General features: G+C 43.3%; 1 protein-coding gene across 3 annotated transcripts in view; it reads left to right on the plus strand.

Annotated features, from left to right (window-relative positions):
* larp1 (La ribonucleoprotein 1, translational regulator) overlaps positions 1-20,183 on the plus strand; it is a 41,001-nt gene that overhangs the window by 8,145 nt on the left and 12,673 nt on the right. For 2 of the 3 annotated variants that reach the window (XM_069717256.1, XM_069717250.1), the window contains exons 2-7: positions 9,070-9,134; positions 10,380-10,445; positions 13,382-13,453; positions 15,540-15,690; positions 17,543-17,677; positions 18,100-18,252. In XM_069717256.1, the coding sequence (XP_069573357.1) occupies positions 9,070-9,134; positions 10,380-10,445; positions 13,382-13,453; positions 15,540-15,690; positions 17,543-17,677; positions 18,100-18,252 (642 nt within the window). The remainder of the gene's footprint in view (positions 1-9,069; positions 9,135-10,379; positions 10,446-13,381; positions 13,454-15,539; positions 15,691-17,542; positions 17,678-18,099; positions 18,253-20,183) is intronic. The other variant, XM_069717265.1, reaches the window with a different exon arrangement.

Below are 20,183 nucleotides of genomic sequence, written 5' to 3' on the forward strand. Positions count from 1 at the left end.
GTGTGTGTGTGTGTGTGTGTGTGTGTGTGTGTGTGTGTGTGTGTGTGTGTGTGTGTGTGTGGCAGGGAGGCGGGCAGTCTGTCGTTTCCTCCATATTTGGTCGTTGCCGACAGACTTCCCTCCTCCGTCGTCACACCGCTCTGCATGTAACACCTTCAGTCTGCAGGCAGCAGACTGAAGACTGGTTTTTTTTTTTTTTTTTTTTTTTTTACTCTTTCTTTAGTCTTTAAATTCAGACTATTTTACGGGGTCTTTTTTTTTTTTATTTAAATTTTTTTTTTTTTAATCATACATATCCAGCCAGTCTTGTGGCTTTTTTGGTGGGAAAATGTTAGCGCACACTTGAATAAATGTCAGCATTTCTTTCCATCTTTCGCAGAACGGTTGAAGCACTTCTTGAAATTCACATGTATTTATTTATAGCGTCTTATCATGACTGAGAGCGGGGTTTTGCCTTTTCCACCGTGACGGCGAGGGGGGTGGGAGAAATCAAAATCCAACACTTCCCATCGAATAAATAACCTTTCTGATACAATCCGACCTCGGATGCGATGACACAATACACGTGGGAGACGTGATTTAGACAACGGCATCCGTCTTGTGCAGCGGGCTGATTTCCCAACTTTGTGTTTATCCAAGGCCGCAGCGCCGACGTGGCACAAGGTTTTAATTTTAGGCTTCGCCGGCGATCCCCTGTGGGATTTGGAGCAGGTACGGTCGCCCGTGGGAATCTGTCTCCGGTCTGCACCTGAGGTGTGCGCGCTGTCGAGGAAGGGGAAAAAAAAAAAAAAAGACATGGGAGCCGGTGAGATTAGAGATAATAGGCAATATCTGAGAGTTATGTTAACGCAAAGTTTCGCTGTGGAAAATGACTGCAGGTTGTTTCAACGTGTAGAAATGAGTATTTAGAAGCAGGGAAATGGGCCGAATGTTGAGCCTCCGAAGGGGAGCGAGGTTGAAGTGACGGCACTGCGGGGACGAACGGGAGAGAATGGGTGGTGAATGGGAGCTGCTGCTGCTGCTGGTGGTGGTGGTGGGGAGGGGGTGGTGCTGGCTAATGTTAATGGTGGCCTCCGGCGTCCCCGGCGGGCGGCAACAACTGTCTGCGAGGAGCAGCGGTGCAGAAAGACGCAGGAGGAGGAGCAGCGGAGGGAGGCGGTGAAATGAAAGGAGGGCGGAGAGGGTGATGATGCACTTAAGAGGAGTCGCCACTGTGTGTGTGTGTGTGTGTGTGTGTGTGTGTGTGTGTGTGTGTGTGTGTGTGTGTGCTGATGATTAGGGGAACAGTTAACAGATGAATGCAGTGTTTTCTCTGCCAGCTGGAGCTCCTCGCAGACATTTACGTCACCGCCTCATAACTGTCCGATTTGCAGTGTCAATCCGTCTATTGTAACAATTTTGAATTTTTTTATTTTTTTTTATTTCTGCCAACCGCGTGGATGAAACAGCAAAGAACATTTTTATAGGATTTTGGAGTTCCCAGCTTTTATTAATATCGTCGATGGATCTCGTGACTCCTTGTAGTTTAAAATAAATTTAAAAATAAATTTAAAAAAAAAAGTCGCTCGTGATGACGAAACCCACACGCGATGAGTTTAGGGTGCATCTGTAAATCTTAGCTACGGGGAAAAACCCGCTGGGGTTTTTCCACCCTCGCCCTCCAAACTGCATGAAAACTTCATCATTTTATTGTTATTGGATTTTTTTTTAGTTTGAATTTCTGACAAAGTTGTTGTTAAGGTTGTGCTGATGCGGGCCTTTTCGTTGTTGGCGTGTCGGACGGTATTTCAGATCCAGTTGTTTATTCAGGACCGCGGGGTCCAATGCGGTCGGTACATTTGTCAGTGACGATTTGACAACATGTGTGAGGGCAGCTAATTTGAGGTTTTTTGTTTTGTTTTTGAAAGATATATTGAATTGGAGAGCTGCACTGCTGTGATTTATGGTTTTGTTTCACCTCTTCGCGATGCGCTTTAAGGCTCCTTAAAGGGTGTTTTGTTTCATTTTTTTTTCCAGGGATACTTCTGATACTTCTGTCGGCCTTCGTTATGTTTATCTTCTGTGTAGTCATGCCTCTGCAACACACACACACACACACACACACACACACACACACACACACACACACACACACACACACCTGCTCCGTACTTGAGTTTTAGAGAATATAAGGCGGTTATCAGAGCTCGTGCACAGCTGAGCACATAACGCTTAGATAACACCGAGCCTTCACTCCTACCCGTCGAGTCAGACTAGTTCCCGAGCTGCCGTCACGCTCGCAGCTCGAACCCTTCGAAGGAAAGGTCGGGGGGCGGGGGGGGGGGGGACTTCGGGGAGTTTTGTGCGTCCGAAGCACCGTGAAGCCAAATTGGACCGATAACGTGTTTAAAGATGTATTTTGGCTCTTTTTCTAATTTACTTAAAAGTTGCGTATCTGTTTTTCTTTAAAGCTCTGAATATTGTTTAATAATTACGAGGCTCGTCTTAGAGGTGTCCCATATCATATCCTTCCAATAACATCTGTATAATTTTTAGTATGGCAAATACAAGTCATAAAAGTTTTGCCTTCAAATATCCGACCAAAACTGTTTGGTTTAGGGTGACAATTTAAAGGATAAAACTTATTTTGTTACAATCTTATGATTTTCAATTAATAATAGAATATTTGTTTTCAGTATTTTGCCCCTATGTTTCAAGAATTTGGTATTGCCCACTCCTGGCTGGTTTTCATATTAAAAGAACTTTGTAAATAGGTTGTAATATTTCCTTAGTATTTCCTTGATTGAAGCTAAACCAACGGCTCGGGGACTTTTTGGGGGCCAGTAGGAACTACTTAGTCCCAGGAACCAAAATCTGGAACCGGATTCCTGCCGATTTAATGAATTCCCGAAAAAAAAACATTGATTATAACTTTTGCGGTGGTAAATAACCACGTGCACTAAAAGTGTCTAAAATGTCTTGAATTAAAGCACTAAATAAGAAGAAAAAGTTCCAGGGATTGAAGCCGTATCGTCGTGGTCTTTTCTGAATGCACTGCTGACTGCGTGACGCCCCGACGGGCAGCAGCTCACAGTCTTGACAGACGTCTCGGCCCCGGGGAGGCTATCGTCTGACCTTAAACTATCATCTGATACGTGCTGAACACTGAGCGGCCCTGTGAGCGAGTGCCGCCTCCTTTCCTAAAGCGGAGGATAGGCGGCGTGCGGATCAGCTGTTCGACGTCGTTTCACCTCCGTGAACAACAGCTGATTGTCCGGTCGGTGGGCGATTTAAAATTTTAAAAAAACGGATCATTAGTTGGACGCGCTTTTAGCAACCGGTCGCGTTCGATGTTCGGCTCGTAGCTTCGCGGTCTGTGTCGGTCCCCAGTCGCCTGAAGTGGCTTCAAAGGATCTATAGCCAATACAGATTGTGTGACTTAAACTGCTTTGGCCACGACTTTGTGAGGCCAAGCTAAGTGCTAATTTCAGCATGCGAACATGCCGGTGCATCGCACGGCTCTCTAGTTGAGTTTAGAGATATTAGATAATTATCACTTATGAACACAGCTGGTTGTGATATGATTTTGGCCAGATGATGGGGGGGGGAAAAAAATGAAAGTTTGGACCAAAGTGTTGGACTAACCCACCGAGACCAGCTGTGGCATCCCCAGAGCCTCACTGCTACCACGGCTGATTTATATAAAAATGGATTGAGTGACGCGTAGTGGTGAGGTTGTAGATTTTAACCAAGCTGAACTCCCCTCGCTTTACCCTCCGCTTCCACACATTTAGGAGACTATAGGGTGGCTGTGAAAGGCCCTCTGTAAAGCCAGCATTTGGGTTTGTCCCTTCTGGGCTCCTGTAGAAACACGGCCGGCTCCGTGGAGGCTTCTTGTGTCGGTATAAAGCGCTCGTTCTAAGGCAAAGAAAACAAAAGTTCCCAGTTTCAGGCAATTTTCCCGACTAATAAAAACATGGATTATATTCCATTTCTGCTGATACATCCGCCCTAAATCCTTCACGCTAAACCCTTTTAAACGAATATAGGTTACGAAGAAAAAGGCTCACAGAATAGAGGAAAAAAAAAAGAAAGGGAAAAAAGCTCCTTATAAGCTATATATTAGCAGTATTTTGCTCCTTGCAGCTCCTCTCGGGCCTCTCGTTCGTCAGAGAACCGGTCAGAGTGCTCCGTCATGATGACGAGGCAGAAAGACTGAATTAATGCCGAGTCTTTCATCGTTTGTCCCACTTCCTGTGAGGGGGCATTGAGAAAATAAGCTTCAGAGGAAACCAGCACGGCGACATCGAGGAAGCTGCTGCATTTTTAACACCTTTTGTCGGAAGGAAAGAGCTCGACGGTCAAACTGTGCACGATGCGTGCCCTTTTAAAAAAGAAAAACACAGCGTCATGCGCTGCACGGAGCAGCGAGACGTTTTTCTTTTTAAGACTACTGTTGGTTCACAGTTTAGCGCGCTAATCAGTTAAGACCGGTTAAATGCTTGAGGAATTCATTCTGACGCTTTAATTTAGCGCGAAGTTGTTTCTCCCACAGCAGAAAGAGGCACAATGAAATTAATTCATGCATCTTTGCGTAGTATAAAGCAAACTTATATTTTTACGGCACAGGTCGAGTTGCTTCGGTAATAGCAACTATTAAAAAAATTTTTTTTTTTTTTTTTTTAGAAACCGCCTTTTTATTTGGTAACCAAATTTTTATAACTTGCCAATCTAACACATGTTCATTTCTAAAACGTTTAACTTTAGCTCCGTGAAATCGATAGCTCATACCCGAGGCGTCTGGCATTGGCGCGTCCTCGTGAGGCGTTTTGAGGATATATGTAAATTGCAGCTTTCATCTGAGGCATTTAAGAGTACATCCGTTATTTGCAGCTACAGGACACGACCTGGGTGACGCTCTCCCCCTCTAAACTGCATGGAAACCTGCATTGTAGACTTTTAGACTTTATTAATCCCACGGTGGGGAGATTTAGTCGTCACAGCAGCATACAAACACAAAAAGGCGCACACAATATGAAACGGTGTACGAATACAATAAAACAAGAAAGATTAAAAAAAATTATTATTTTAGGAAAAATGCAATGTTCTTTCTCTTAAAATGTACTTTTTTTTTTTCTTTTTTTTTTACAGTTGATATTGGAAAAAGTGTTGTTTGGGAGCCGGTGTCAAAAATGTGAAGATGAACCACTAACAAGCTAGTTGCTGTTTTTTTTTTGTTTTTTTTTCCATTACGGTGCCGTTTACGCCGTCTTGCCATTTTTTTGTTTTTGTTTTTTTTGTCATTTGGATTGTAATTAGTTGAAATCAATAAAGAGATATAAAGGATTTTTGGGGGTTTTCAGAGCGAGTCAGCTTGTTGTCAGTTAGGAGGCTCGTCGGGCTTTCTGTAAACAATCCCTCTTGTTTTTTTTGAAGGAGTTAATACTCCTGCAGACAGAGTGGGTGAAGTAAAAGTGTTGTGCCACACAGTAAATATGCTTCGATAGCTTCCTCAATTTTTCAAGTTCCCGATTTCTGTGAAGGCCAGAAACCAAAGATGTACTCGTGTGGGTCAAAGTACACCAGAGTTGAAACAAGCACAAGAGTTCAGAATAAAAGGAGGTGAAGGCCTGCCAATGCTGCAGGTTTTACTGATCGTTAAAAAAAAACAACGGGACATTTATCATCAGAAAAAATGTGAACTTGAAACAGGAGGCCGATTCTGGGTCGAATAGCTTCGGTGCTTTACTTTGAGAAATCCTCTCGTTTCCTCCGGTCATTAGTGATTTTTGGCCGAATGTCAGGATCGCGCAAATTTATTTCACAAACAAGTCGGTGTTTAAAAAAAAAAAAAAAAAAGTCGTGTTGAATGATCTTCGTTCTGTGTTGTCTAAACAGATGTTGAACAAACGTATTAGCGGTGCTGATGGACGCCGCACCCTCTCAGCCTTTTGTGGGCTCAGGTTACATAATTGTTGCTGGATTTTTTTATTTTTTCTTTAAAAAAAAATATTCTTCCTGGTACTTTATGTCTTTCACTATTAAACAGAACCGAAAGTTGCTGGAAAAAAAAGTTTTGCAAAAAAAAAAAAATCTTTCTTTCCTCACAGCGACTAATGTGGAAACGTCCCCTCGATGGTTCGTGACCGTGACAGCCCTGCAAATAAACAAACGAAGCAAAGGTCAAAACTGTAGTGCTCGAGTGAAATCAATGTTTACACCACTTCTCAACTGCGTGACTCAAAACCGAAAAGAAACGGGTTCAAGAAAGTTCAGAAGTCAAATCGCTCGCACATCGTCGCACCTCTGGGTTACCTTAAGGACATAAAGAGGCCAAAGTTTCGGCTTCCAGCGTCGCCGTTGGTACCTACAACTGACTCTGAATTGAAACCTGTACGAGATTAAAAGGTAATCCGCTGATTTTAAGTCTTTAAGTCAGGTCTTTTGGAGCGCTGCTGCGTAGTCTAGAAAAATTGTGGTACGCGCTCGTGTTTCCAGCCAGCATTTCCGTTAACGTTGGTTATGTACATAACCCCGGGTTCTACGAGTAGGCACAGCTACGGTGGCCCGGAGAGCTGCCACTGTTGGGTTTATCCCCGTCAGCGCGCTCGGTCAGGAAGCAGACTTTTAACGCTCCCTGCGATTACTGTCCGTGGCCACAGGGGTCGCTGTTACCTCTGCTTGGCAAATGTTGCTTTAAGGAGACCTTTTTTTTTTTTTTTTTTTAACTCGCTCCTCATCTCTGCTCGAGTTTGAATCAGCCGCCTCTATTATGACACGTCCAAATGTCTAACACCGAACAGTTGGCGCTCGAGTTGCATCGTGGGTAATTATCGGTGGCATTTCACGTTTTTAAGTTCCTTCGTTTTAACTGAGAATCGGCTTTCGTCACTGAAAACGGAAGCTAATTATCAAATTAGCGGAAATAACATTTCTAATTAGGATTAATAAGTAAAATCAATCCGGTTTTAACCCGTTTCTAAGTGCAGCTTTTTCTTTTCTTGCTCTTCACGGGGCAGTTTTTCAATCTTTCAAAGTTTTGCTTTTGATTGTACAGACAACGTTTCCACCTCTCACAGCTGTATTTCCACATTTCTGAGCTTTGAATGTTGAAGCTCAGCGTTGAAGTTGAACACGATAGCTTAATTTGATCACTTTAGATATTGTGGTATAACGGACAGCCTTTTTTTTTTTTTTTTTTAAACCAGATTTTTGACCTTTTATTGACAAAGAAAAAGGAATAAGCGTCCAAACAATTAAATTATAGTCGGTGGAATTTGTTGGAAGTTGTTTTATTTTATCTGTCAGCGAATGGGGAGGTAGCCGCAGGAAGAGGTGCAGGACATGCGACGAAGATTGTTGCAGGACATTTCGTAAGACATTTGTATCGTCTGTCGTCGAGTACGTTCGCTGTATGAACTCTAGATGTTTTATTCGAGTCTCTTGTCTCATCTTATATCTGCGCTCAGGTCTGTCGCTGCCGTCGGCGCTGTCGTTAGTCCACCGAAAGGATTTTGGTCTCGTGTCTCTGGTCCTCTCCGCGGTGATGACCCTTGACGAGATCGTCCCTTAAGGAGCTTACTGAGATTTGCTCTTCGGCGTGAACGGCTCCCCGTGAGCCGCTTTCAGCCGAAGACGGCAAAATCTGCGACTTTTAAGGAGACGAGCAACGCCGACTCGACGTTTTTCGACCCCGGTACGATCGGCGGCGGCGCAGTTGATTATTTTCGCGAGGAAACGGTTTCGGGACCTTTTTGAAACGGTTTCGGGACCTGTTTGAAACGCCGTTTATGCAATCGGGCTGCCGTCGTTAGCGACGAGTGAGAAAGATTAAACGAGTGGTAACGCAGATGTGGCTGAATAATACACACATCTGTATATCTTTGGTTGTCTTGAGTTTTGTTTTGTTTTTATGGAGGGTTGTCGAGGTAAATGCAGCTTTGTTGTTATAATCATTAGTTGTTAAATGCCTGTGATGGTTTGAAGTGCTCTGCCTGGATTTTTTTGTTTTGTTACGTGGTTATTTGTTGTAGTTTTTATATATATATATATATATATATATATATATATATATATATATATATATATATATATACACACATATTTGTTTTTATTATTGTTTTTTTGTTTTGTTAAAACAATGATTTGGACCTTGCTCTTGTTATTTGGACGTTTTTACTGTCTGGGGGAAAATTAACTGCTGATACAGTGGAAGTCAATGAGTCTCACAAAATAAACAATAAAACGCGTGCGAAGGTCAACTGCCAGTCAAATTATATATAAACATGAAAATAATTATTTTACCTTTTGTTTTGAAACTATCAATTAATCAAGTTAACAAAAAACAGACCTACTAGATTTTTATGGTTTTGTCAAATTACAAAGAAAAATGTGTATTATGTGATTTATTTTAATTTTTTAATTTCTCTTCGATACGAGTTACATTTTACGACAACTTAAAGATGTCACCCGATGCTCTGGAAATTAGATTTTTACTCAATGTTTTTTCTGACAGTTTGTAGACTACTTAATAATTGATAAATTGCTTTTTATCCTGCTTTGATAGACTCAGAGAATTGATCTCAATGATTGATTTCCACCCACCAAACTGATTACTTCCCCTCGACGAAGTCCGTTTCTGACATTTTCTTCACGAGTTTCTCGGCCCACGCTGATTGTTGGCCGACGTGTTGAATCAGTGGTGTTCTGTTGGTTTTGGTCTGTTGAAATGAACTCTTGTTTATTTACCTGGTGACAAACGCTGACGGGGCAGAAAAATGCGGGTGTTTTTAGTTTATCTGAAAACGAAATGTCACGGCAGTTGATCAAGCAAAGGGAGAAGAAGCCACAGAACGTCGGCATGGCGTTTACAGCCCGCCTGCCGCAGGTAGATAGGACTGCGTGACGGGAATGTTAATTAAAACGTGGAAAACCGGGCAAATTAAACTGAGAAAAACAAGTCGGTGTGTGATTTAAAACTTCTGGGTTTAATCGTGTGTCCTTCTGCGTCCTCGATGGCTCTCGATGACGGTCCGCGTCCACGTATGCGGCGCCGTTTGTAATGTCGACAATCCTTTATGTCCCCCACAGAGTCGACGGGCCCCGCCAAGGTGGTGAGAGCGGGGAACCCACCCAAACCCAGACGCGGAGGAAAGGTAAGATTTGGTGTTTTGAATATTCAGTGATGCTCCGTTTAAAATCAAATTATATCCCGCGGTTAAAAGGTTCTTGCATGGATCCTTTTTCTTTTCTTTTTTTTTTAAGGCAAATTACAGCAAAGAAAGTAACTTGTTACAGTTTCAGCCGTTGCTTAGATTTGTAAAGGTCGAAGTCTGGAAAAATAACAACTAGAAAGAAAAGAGCAACAAAAACTAAAGCAAAAGATTTACATAAGTTAAGTTGTACTTTAGGCAAAACTTTCCAGCTTGATTAAAAAAACAAAAAACTGGAAACTGTAGCTTAAAATATTGTCATGACAGAATAACATGACGTGGTTTTTTTAAACTGACTAGGACGGACCAAAGTGGGATTTTATCCACAGAGGAAATTACAACTTAACATTGCTGGACGCAAGAATCGTAGTAAATTGCTCGAAGAACAGCTCCCAATTTCCTGCGGATGTAGGCGTCGGTGACGTTAAATAACTCGCGATTGAACTGCACAGCAGCTGCTGGCGCAAACAACAAGGTCAGCGACGCCCGCGACCCGTCATCCACGTTGAAATAACCACCGCGGTAATTTGGAGGCTGACGAAGTGACTCGTCACAAACCTGGAGATTTCAAACCACAACGAAGTCAGTCGCATTTAAAAAAGTTATGCGTTTCTCAAAAACGACGTATTTATGGTTGCGTCGCTAAATTGGTAATTCCCAACAAACTAATTGAGATGTTCAGCTTTTTTTTTTTTTTTTCTCCTTCGTCTTTCTTCCTTTTACATATTTACATTTCATTGCTGCTAATTGAACAAAATACTTTTGATTTATAAACCGAGAAAACGCCTTCCGCTTCGCGCGGCCACGGACCAGTTCAGACGGCGTCGGTGCCGTCGTGGTACTCCCGGGTCGGTAACCGCGCCCCGACCGCAAACGTTTTACGGCCTCCTGGTGTGTAAAGTGCCGCCGCAACAAAAGGCAAATATTGACAAACCGCGTCCTACGTGTGGCGCAAGATAAAATAAAGCGGGTTAATGAGCCGGTAAGCTTTTTAGAAACTATGAGTCAAGCTCACTTTGCCCAATCGTTTCCCTGCGTTTAAACATATTAGGAAAGGTTTTGTTGTTTTTTTTCTCAAAAAACGACCAAATATTTTCCTTTATCACGCTGCATTTTCTGCAATGAAGCTGTAAAAGCCTCGGTTTTCACCCCACGTCTGATGTTATTTTTCTTTTTCTTTTTGCTCAGGTTGGAGATTTCGGCGACACCAACAGCTGGCCGACTCCGGGCGAGATTGCAACTAAAGACATGCAGGTCGGTGTTTGACTTGCCTGGTTGTTGTCACAGTCACTGGTAGATGTGTGGAGGATACACAGGTGGGGATGAGGGCCTTATTAAGTTGCCGCGGAGCATCTTTTTCGTGGCAGAAAACGCCATTAGGGAGGATTTTATTTTTACATTTGTGTCCATGCAGGAGGCCTTAGTGATGCCTCCGGACCCGGTGGGGAGCCGTTGCTTTGTTCAAAGAGCTGTTGTGGTGTGATGTCAGGGGAAAAAAAAAAAGGATTCGAGAGGATGTCTTTATTGTCCCTGGAGGGCGTTTTTGTTGTACAGTGAATACAAGTAAAAATAAAAATAAATACCGTATAACAAAATCAGGTGCCAAGTGATAGTCAGATCCTTGTTGAAAATTGACTATTATAGTATTCACTAACCAGTCAGAAGGAACCGGCCCAGCCGGCAACACTTTACTGTAGTGGATGTTTTCTCCAACAGATATTTTAGTGGTTGTGGCTGTAATTACACAGCAACTAAACGGCAGGTCCAGACAGAGCGGTCCGCTGCTGCTGGGGCCGGTCGGCCCGATTTTGTGTCCCCGGGCCCACATGTTTCTTTTCTTTCCTTTTTCTTTTTCTTTTAAAAGGTGTGGGTTAGTTCAGGCTCACCACCAAGCCGGGACCTCTTAGTGCCAAAACAAAGACGGCTGACCTCAAAGCAGACGTCAGGCAGAAAGTTTCTACTCTATAATTGTAATTTTATTTTCTTGAATTGTAAAAAAAAAGACCAACACTAATTTGTGAGAGTAATTCAGAAGTTTTAATGAATCTCATCTCGGACGTGAAGCGTTGGAATTTAAAAATAATCTTCTGTTGAATAGAGACTTTAAACAGAAATTTTAAAAACGACTATATTTATTTTGTAACACGTCGGTCATCATGTGTGTGGTTTTGACAACTATAACAACAGTTTCATGAATATGTATTTATTTTGAATACATTATCCAACCTGAGGATAATTGAAACACCCTGAAGAAACGCACATTCAAAATACAAAGCAGCTCCCCGACTCGCCGGATTAAAGCTCCCTTTCTTTCTCGTCTCCAAAAAAGTTGCAGCACGACAAACTAAATAATCGCGGCAGACTTTGGGCTTCTTAACCAGGGGATGCGTCCAATTTGCGTCCGTAGCACCGGCGGCGGTCGTTCAGCCCTCTGAGGCCCGTTCGCTATTCCCGAGCTCCCGACGATAGTGTGTCACCGGGCGAGCGACCTCAGCGACCTCTCCTATTTTAGAGAGAGAGAGAGAGACCCCAAGCGAGGAAATGTGGGTCACATCACCGGCGCCAGGAATAACCCGGCGGGTCCGATGGCAGGGGGAAAAAAAAAAAAACTAGAGTGGGAGGGAACGGAGTTGGGAGGCCTGGGAAAGGGTCTCCTTTTAGGGAACCCCTTCATCAAAGGAACCACCCCTGGATCTGTGCTGCTGCTATTCCTGGGGGAGGGAGGGCTGGGAGGGGTTACGCAAGACGTGAAGCCATAAATCAGCCACTGAATTCCACAGATTGTTCACGAAGGGAAATAAAATGGACACTGAAATCTGACGGAGGCGTTTCGATTGCAGCGTTTGCTTCGGCGCTGCAGTTAAAGTTCAACTTTGAGCTCTCGGACAAACGTTTTCTCAATGTTACGATTTAGTTTTATAAAACTATAAAAAGTAGATACCGAGACGGCAGAGAATTAGATTATTCGCGCTATAAAATCCTTAAATTTCTGTGAATTTTGTGCAGCTGAAAAGTCCATAATAGGTTGTTTTTGTTGTGATTAAGCCTCCCTATTAAAATGACCACCGGCCTACAGCTTACTTACAAATAATTATGCTGTTCTCTCTCTCTCTCTCTCTCTCTGTCTCTCTTTTTAACTTAACTACCCTTTTTATGTTATGACCAATCAAACCATTTCAAAACTTGACCGACCCTAAAGTGGGCGGAGCCATAAGTACGACCATAAGGGTTGCCACGAGCAAGAAAAAAAGAATAAAAATCCCCCTTTTCTCCGACGGTGTTCAGGAAAACCAGCGTACGACCGACTCTCGTCTTTCCTTTTGTCCCTTTTGTCATTCAGTTTCCTTCCTCCACCATCTAAAAGTCTGTCCGTGTCGATTTCCTGTGCCGGCTAGTCAGGCTTTTTATTTTTTTTTTGTCTTCCTAAAAATGTCGGTGACAGAAACTTCGTCGGTAACCTTCTCGTAATGGAAGAAGGACGAATCGGCGTCTTCGCGGTCTCGAGCTTCGGCGGCGTCGTTTTTGCCGCGTTTATTGATTCAGGAAACGCACTCGGCTGCTCAACGCAAGACTCGACGGGTTTATCATTTCGCACCCGTCCCGTCACGGCTCAGAATAATCCTCCTCTTGTTCCCCCGTCTGTGCCGGATCCAAAGCAATAAACCAAAGTCGTCTTGGTGTGATGACAAGGCATTTAGCCGTGTAGCCGCTGAGATCGCGTCGGACGTCCTTTTGTAAAAAAAAAAAAAAAAAAACAGAGGGAGCCGAGGAGGCAGCAGATGCTTCTTATTATCCGCAGCTTGTGAAACATTCGCTTGGCATTTCACTGTGTTTGACGGCAACGGGCAGAAGCATAACGCCGTCGTGTTGCTGGAGCGGAGGGAGGGAGGGAGGGAAGGGGGAGCGGGAGGGGGGGCTTTTTAAAGAGGCCAATATTTGTTTTTGGTTTTTTTTTCACTGCCCCACTGCAGAAAATGAGCAGATTATAACCGAGGGGGGCCTCGCCGAGTACTCGCTCAGGTGCCGGGACTCGACTTCACGGCCTCCGCGTTTTAGCTGCTTAGCAATAGAGTGTGTTGTACATTTCCTACACACAAGTGTGTGTGTGTGTGTGTGTGTGTGTGTGTGTGTGCACATCATGGTCCACCTCCATTGTCTTCTCTAAACTGCTCTTCCCTCCCTCTGTTCAGATCGAGGCAGTGACACGGACCGTGTCCTGCCCGCCGACTGTCAGGCAGGTCAGAGACTCGTGGAGATTCACTGTAAGTTCAACCTGCAGAACATAAAAACCATTAAAAAAAAAAAAAAAAAACTGCAGCCTGCTGACATTCAGTCACTCCTGTCTGATTACGAGACCAGAAACCAGTTCAAAGTTTTAACACGACACCAATAAAGAGATTTTGAACGTTACTTTTCCTTCTTAAGAGTCGAAACTGAAATATGAATTGACTTTTAGCAGGAAATTTAGATTTGAGAGTCCCTTATCGAACGTTCAGGCAGCTTTTAACTGATTTGAGTACGTCTCACTTCCTGGGAAAACTACTCGGGCGAGGAGGCGAACCGAGAATCTTTTTGGAGCTTTAAAAAAAAAAAAAAAAAGCAGTTTGAGATTCAGTTTCAGGTGTTTTTTTGTTTTGTTTTGTTTTTTTTCTCCCCTGCTGTGAGGTTGTACCTTTCCCACTTCCTTGTTCCTCATGAACACACCATACTCATCATCATTATTTGTCATCATCACCATCAAGCTGTTGAGTCACAAAACAGTCGTGGCATTGTTTTTGAGAGCGTTTATGTCGTAGGTCGAATAAAACCTCAGACGGTAAATATAGTAATTTTTTTTTTTTTTATAACCAAATACCTCAACTTTTGAGTCCAGCGTGATCAGATGTGTTTTGCGACGCGATCGATCGAAGGCTGCGTACACGGACCGGGTGTTTGTTTTTTGTTTTTTTCATACCTCAATACTTACTCAATACTCAACTCGTGCTTTGCATGACTCCGAATGGCGAAAACAACAAAACAAAAAACACATCAGGAGTGCCGAATTCTGCAGATATGCGTGTTGCTGATAGCTGAGGAGGGGCTGACCTCCTGTATGAATGAACTGCTGTGTCAGCTCTGCGAGCAAAGATAACCAGCGAAACTAATTCATGTGCGGCGCCGGTGGAGGAAAGCGCTCGTGTTGCTCTGCTGCCGTCAAATATAATGAGGCTTGAATAAAAGACAATATTATGGAAAAACCCTCAAAAACGCACACACGAAGTCGTCTTCGTTCCCATCGTTGTTTTTGTGGAGGTAGTAGTTGAAGTTTTAGATATTACCCTTAAACAGTTGACCTTTTAAGCCCTAGAGGCCCCCAATTGGGGGCAGGGCAGAAGACTTGGCAAAACTATTATTAAAATATGGACATAATTACTTATTTTTACACATCTGAACAAATCTCACAAGTGTTCCCTTTATTATTACAAATATTTTTTTATTTTTTTTTTTTTTATTGTGGTTGCAGAGATGTATTATTTTTATTATGGGTAGGCAATTTTCGAGCAGAGGCCTAAAAAATATATATAATTTTTTTTGTTGTAAAGGTTAATGAATATAAAAACGTTATACATTACATTGTTATAGTATTTGTTTCCTAAAAAAAAAAATATTCAAATATCTACATTTTTTTAAACTTTATTTACAAATTAAAAATGGTTTCTATGTAGCATTACAAACAAACTATGATATTAAATTACACACGCATACCTAACCTATAAAAAAAACAACACAATATCGTACACAGTGGTGCAGTAACTGCTGGACGAGGTTATGACATTTTACGATTCGATTTTGATATCGATAAAGAAACAGTCATTTGAAAGCGATGGCCGAACCGCAGCCGTCCCTCACTTGCTGTTGTTATGGCGACTCATCGCTCCCAAATTGCGGTAATTTTCGAAACAATCAGCCTTTGACCCCTTTGGACAAAAGTGACGTTAGAAATGAAAAGCTTCTTTTGTCCAGCTTAACTGACAACTGTTGTGAACAGTTTATCGCCGTCTTGCTATTTAAACCGACATCAACTCAACAAGTTCGCTGAATCGTTCTTGTTTACGAAAGAATCCTAATTATGCATTTGGTACGTGCGTAAATCAAACGCTTTTGACAGCAAGTAATCTTCAAGTCTTCCCCCTTTTGCTGCTGTGAAATCCAAAGTTCAACACGACGAGCCAGCTTGTTTAAATGCTTTTGTCGCTGTTGCTATGGTTACGTTGCCACGTTCTTGTATGGCAATCGCTGCAATGGGTTTCACCGTTTCTCCACCTCTCCGTCTAAACGTCTCTCTGGACACGTTTCCTTCCTCTTCAGGGCCCCAAACGGACGGTGGTCAAGAAGGAGTCGAAGGAGAAGAGGGAGAGCAACGAGGAGAGCAAGGAGAACCTGAAGGCCAAGTCAGACGACTCGGGAGAGGAGAAGAACGGCGACGACGACTCCCAGAAGAACGGGCCGAAGAAAAAAGGTAAACATCGATAGGAGATTTAAAATGTAAGGATTTTAAGTTCTGTTTTTCCAATTTCAATATGCAAATACGTTACTGGAACGTACAAAGAAGTTACTGGCAATGACAGATGCCAATACTCAAAATAAACAATGGTGCAATAGCAAGTAATAAAATTGTAAATGGTGAATAATAAATATAGTAAATAATTCATCAGTAAATACAGTAAATAATACAATAACAATATAGTAAATAACACTATTGTAAATATAGTAAATAATACAATAATAAGTAGAACAATAACGCTCCTATATGTGATGGTAATGTCAGATAACTTTCCTTATTGTAATAAAGAAGGAAATCTGCACAAGCAGCTTCGTCAGTGTCGGCACATGAAGTCGAATAAAAGGTCCCTTTTTAAATTTGTGCCCGCGAGAGACGAGCGAGTAGAAGTTTCTGAAGACCGGTTGCAGTTTTTGGCAGCAATTCAAGGTTTAAACGGTTCCAGCCAGGCAGCGAGTGTTTTCTGACCTTCACAACATGGCTACCCTCGGCGGACCCAGCAAAAGTTCGTCGCGGGGGGTCACTTCCTGCCTCTCTCTGAGTCGTCAGCCTCTTTTTTTTTTTTCCCCCGTCTTCCCCCCCCCCATAAAACAATACTGGCATACAAATGTTCTGGCAAGGATTTCACCGCTGGGCTGCTTGTGGGTTTTTAACCGCGGGGAACTGGAGTTGCAGCAGTCGAGACTCAAACCTGCAGACGTGCTGTGGAAGTGATGAGTTTCATGTCTCTTCTCTGACTAAAACACACATGAAGAGAACTTTTTTTCACAGCTCTGATCCCGGCATTGAAGCAAAACAACAACAACAACAACAACAAAAAAATGCCATTTATTGCAACGAGGCTTTGCTGGTCAGCCATTTTGCTGTTTGAAGAATCCCACGAACTTATTTCCCACATTTCTGTCGTCAAAAGATCAAATACGTCATATAAAGTACTATGTTGAGCTAGTAGTTTTAAATGTTTTACATGTTCTACATACTGCTGTCTCGGCTCAGTCGTGTTCTCCTTTTCTTTTCTCCCCCCCCCCCCCTCTTGCTTGGTTTTCTGCCTCCGTCCATCTCTTACCTACGCAAGGCCACGTCATTTAAAACTGCCTGTCGTTTCCTCTCCCCCGCTGCATGTGGTGTCTGTCACAAACTCATGAAAACCCCCACCTCCCTCCCTCCCCAACAGCCAGATGTCATTTTAAACTGCAGATCACGGACGCGGCCTGCTGGCCACTCGAGGTACTGCAGGCGGTGGACTTTGTGCTTATTCACCATGATAAGACTTAAAGCAGTAATGATGAAAAAAAAAAATTCATGAAGGAAGTTTCTCACGTTAAATGCTGTTAAAAAGACGCCGACCTGAAAACTGCAGATAAACTGACCTCATTTCTTGCTTCCAGAATAGTGATAAGAAAAGTTTGGTGAAATTAAAAAAAAATGGGGGGGGGGTTATTTATTCACAGCCAGTAAGAAAAAAAACAACATCTTTTTAAAAGCAGTAGCAGCTGATTTTTTTATTTTTTTTTTTAAACTTTTAAACTTCCCCTTCTTTACTTGTTTCCAAGTGTATGTGGAGAAAATGTTTTGACAACATCATATAGCTTTTCATTCATAAACTTGATATTTCAGGATGGAAGATTTATTTACAAATAAAAGCCAAGAAGCATTAAAAATGCTTAATGTTAGTCTTTTTTTTTTTTCTTCTTTGTCTAATGTCATTTGAAGTCTTTTATATTTTAGAGACTAAACGGCTAAACCTACTCGCCCTCCTTTTAACTGTGTCCCCCCCCCCCATCCCCTTTTTGTGTCGTTTCCAAAACAGGAAACAAGCAGAAGTGGGTTCCTCTGATGATCGAGGTGAAGTCCGAGGGTCCCAGGGAGCGCTCGGCGTCCAGGAACAACAGCAGACAGAACGAAAACCCCCGCCTGCCCCCCAACGCCAGGAACGACCTCAGAGGTCAGTCTGTGATGTCATCGAGCGCCGCCGAAGCGTCGGCGTCATCCGAAGAGCTCCAGCTGTTTTTTTTTTTTTTTGGTTGCATGATTTACATGACATACGCGTCACGGTCCGTGCCGCTGTGTCACGTACACGTCGGTCGTGTGGTTGAGACGGTCCACGTCGCGACTCGGCGGCAGGACGTGACGAGATCGGCGAGCCGCTTCTTCTGCTTCTGCTCTGACAGCTCGACTGTTTAAATGTGAACCGGGTAAATAACTCGTAACGTTCACAGAGGAAAAGGAAACGGCCGCTCGGAGGAGACGCCATCGGACGGCCGACGGGATTAGAAAAAAAAAAAACGCATCGGTTGGATTGTGAGTTTTGGTTGTATTTGTCCCGCGTGGTGTTTGCTGACCGTAACCTCGTCGGTCTCCCCGCAGACTGGCACAGTCAAAAGTACGAGCGGGAGTGGCGCGACGACCACGACGAGGTGTCCAGCGTGAAGAGCGAGGGGGCGCCGTTCCGCGGAGGGTTCAGAGGTCGCGGACGTGGACGGGGACGAGGACGGGGACGAGGCCGAGGCGGCGGGAGAGGTGAGTTGACGTGGACACGCACAGAAACGGATGTAATCTATTAAAAACGCGGTTTTACCACCAATCTGCTGTTTTCAGAAAATGTTTGAAAATACAACTTTCTTTTCTTGGCCTTTTTTTTTTTGATGACCACAAAAGTTGATGTGGTCATCAACTTTTTTTTAGAAACAGTTCTCGTACACAAAGGCTTGCGGTCGGCTTGTGAGTCTGTCACCACGGGAGCTTTTTTTTTTTTTTTTAGTTCCCAGTCGAACACTAAGTAATAACTGTTCTTTGTTACACTGACTAGACAAACAGCTCGTCAACATTGAAACCTCGGGACAAGACGACGGCGTACTTTGGGCTGACGGCTATAAACACACTCCCGTCATTTTACAGCCAAATATCAAGATTAAACCCCGGGGTTGTTTAATAATAAACTCGATGTGTCACTCAGACTTGGCCTGCAGACGTGCTGTAGAAGTGATGAGCTCGTCATGTCTCTTCTCTGACTTAAAACATCTGTGGAGAGAACTTTCACAACTCTGATCTCGGCACGGAAGTCGGTCCACCCTCGGTGAGTCCTTTCTGAATGGCGTGAACACGGTCGAATGTGTGAATGTGTGGCCGCTAGATATTTGATCGGATCAACCGGCTCAAAAAAAAAAAAAAAATTCTCCTATAAACGATCCTTCATAAAGGTTGCAGCAATCTTTAAGTTAAAAATCTTTATAAAAACCAAACTGGATCGGCGTTCGTGCTCATTTTAGAGGATCCTTACAAGTTTGAGCGTAGAAGAAGTCGCCTGTTTTAATAAAATCCTCGTGGACAAAGTCGAGCAAACTCGCCTGCATCTGAGCAACAAACTGCATCGTGTTTGAGAAAGCGGCACCCGGGCTGCAAGTGTTTTTTGTCTGGTTGTGCTCTCGGCCCGGGTGGTTGCTGGCGAGCCTGACGTTGGCCCCACGGAGGCTAACAGGGAAAACAAAACAAAAAAGTGCAATAATGAGGAATGAGGAACATCCGTCGGATCCAGCAGGAGAAGCGGGTTTCCCCCCGAAGGCCTGTTGGTTTTGGCAGGATCCTCCCTCCCCGCCGTTCGCTCCGTTTTCATCCACGTGGTCTTCCCTCCTCTCTCGCTCTTCTTTTCCCGCTTTTGGTTTTCGGCTTCCTCCTTTTTTTTTGTTTTTAACCTCCTCGGACTGACGCTGAGAAACTTTTGGTGACGTTTAAACTTTGTAAGAGGGAAGGGAAGAGTCCAGTTTCCACTTGAGGAAACGTTGTTGACTTTAGACAGCCCTGAAGTAACGGACAGAGTTAATGCTGAGCAGATGAACTTTGTCTTTGTGTGTTTACACAGCTCTCTCTCTCTGGTGTCTGTCTGTCTGCGATCCTTCCTCCTCTGGTACACTCGCACATTCGTCCCGATCTTCTTTCAGCAGCTCTTTTTTGATGATATTTTTACTCCGCTTTTTGTTTTTCTTATCGACGTCCTAAACGCGTCCTTAAGGTTGGTGGTTCGGTCCACATGCCAGAGTGCCCTTGGGCAAGACGCTGAACCCCAAGTCGTGCCTTTCATGGCAGCTCTGCCAGCATTAGTGTGTATTCACACTAATATATTCATATATGCGTGAATGGGAGGCACCGCTGTATAACTGAAGAACATTTACCATTTGAATAAGGTCAGGTACCGAATTTAGATATTTTTATGGCACAAAATCCCTTTAATACTCTCTGTTATTGAAAAATGCCTCGTCGTTCATTTCCAGGTTTTGATACCAAGGCTTGTTATCATTATTACTCGGTTTCTTCTCAACTATAACTTACAGCAGAACGCCTCATTTCGCTCTTTTTAAGATGATCTGTGGCCACTTCTCTGCTTCAGGTTTCTCTCTGCGCTTCAACACTAAACATTTGTACCGCAATGTTATTTTGTTTGTTCTTGTTGGAGC

The sequence above is a fragment of the Brachyistius frenatus genome, unplaced genomic scaffold (assembly GCF_029030835.1).
Source record: "Brachyistius frenatus isolate BFR_SWC_R1_liver_20210118 unplaced genomic scaffold, ASM2903083v1 Contig_5, whole genome shotgun sequence".
Lineage (NCBI taxonomy): Eukaryota > Metazoa > Chordata > Actinopteri > Embiotocidae > Brachyistius > Brachyistius frenatus.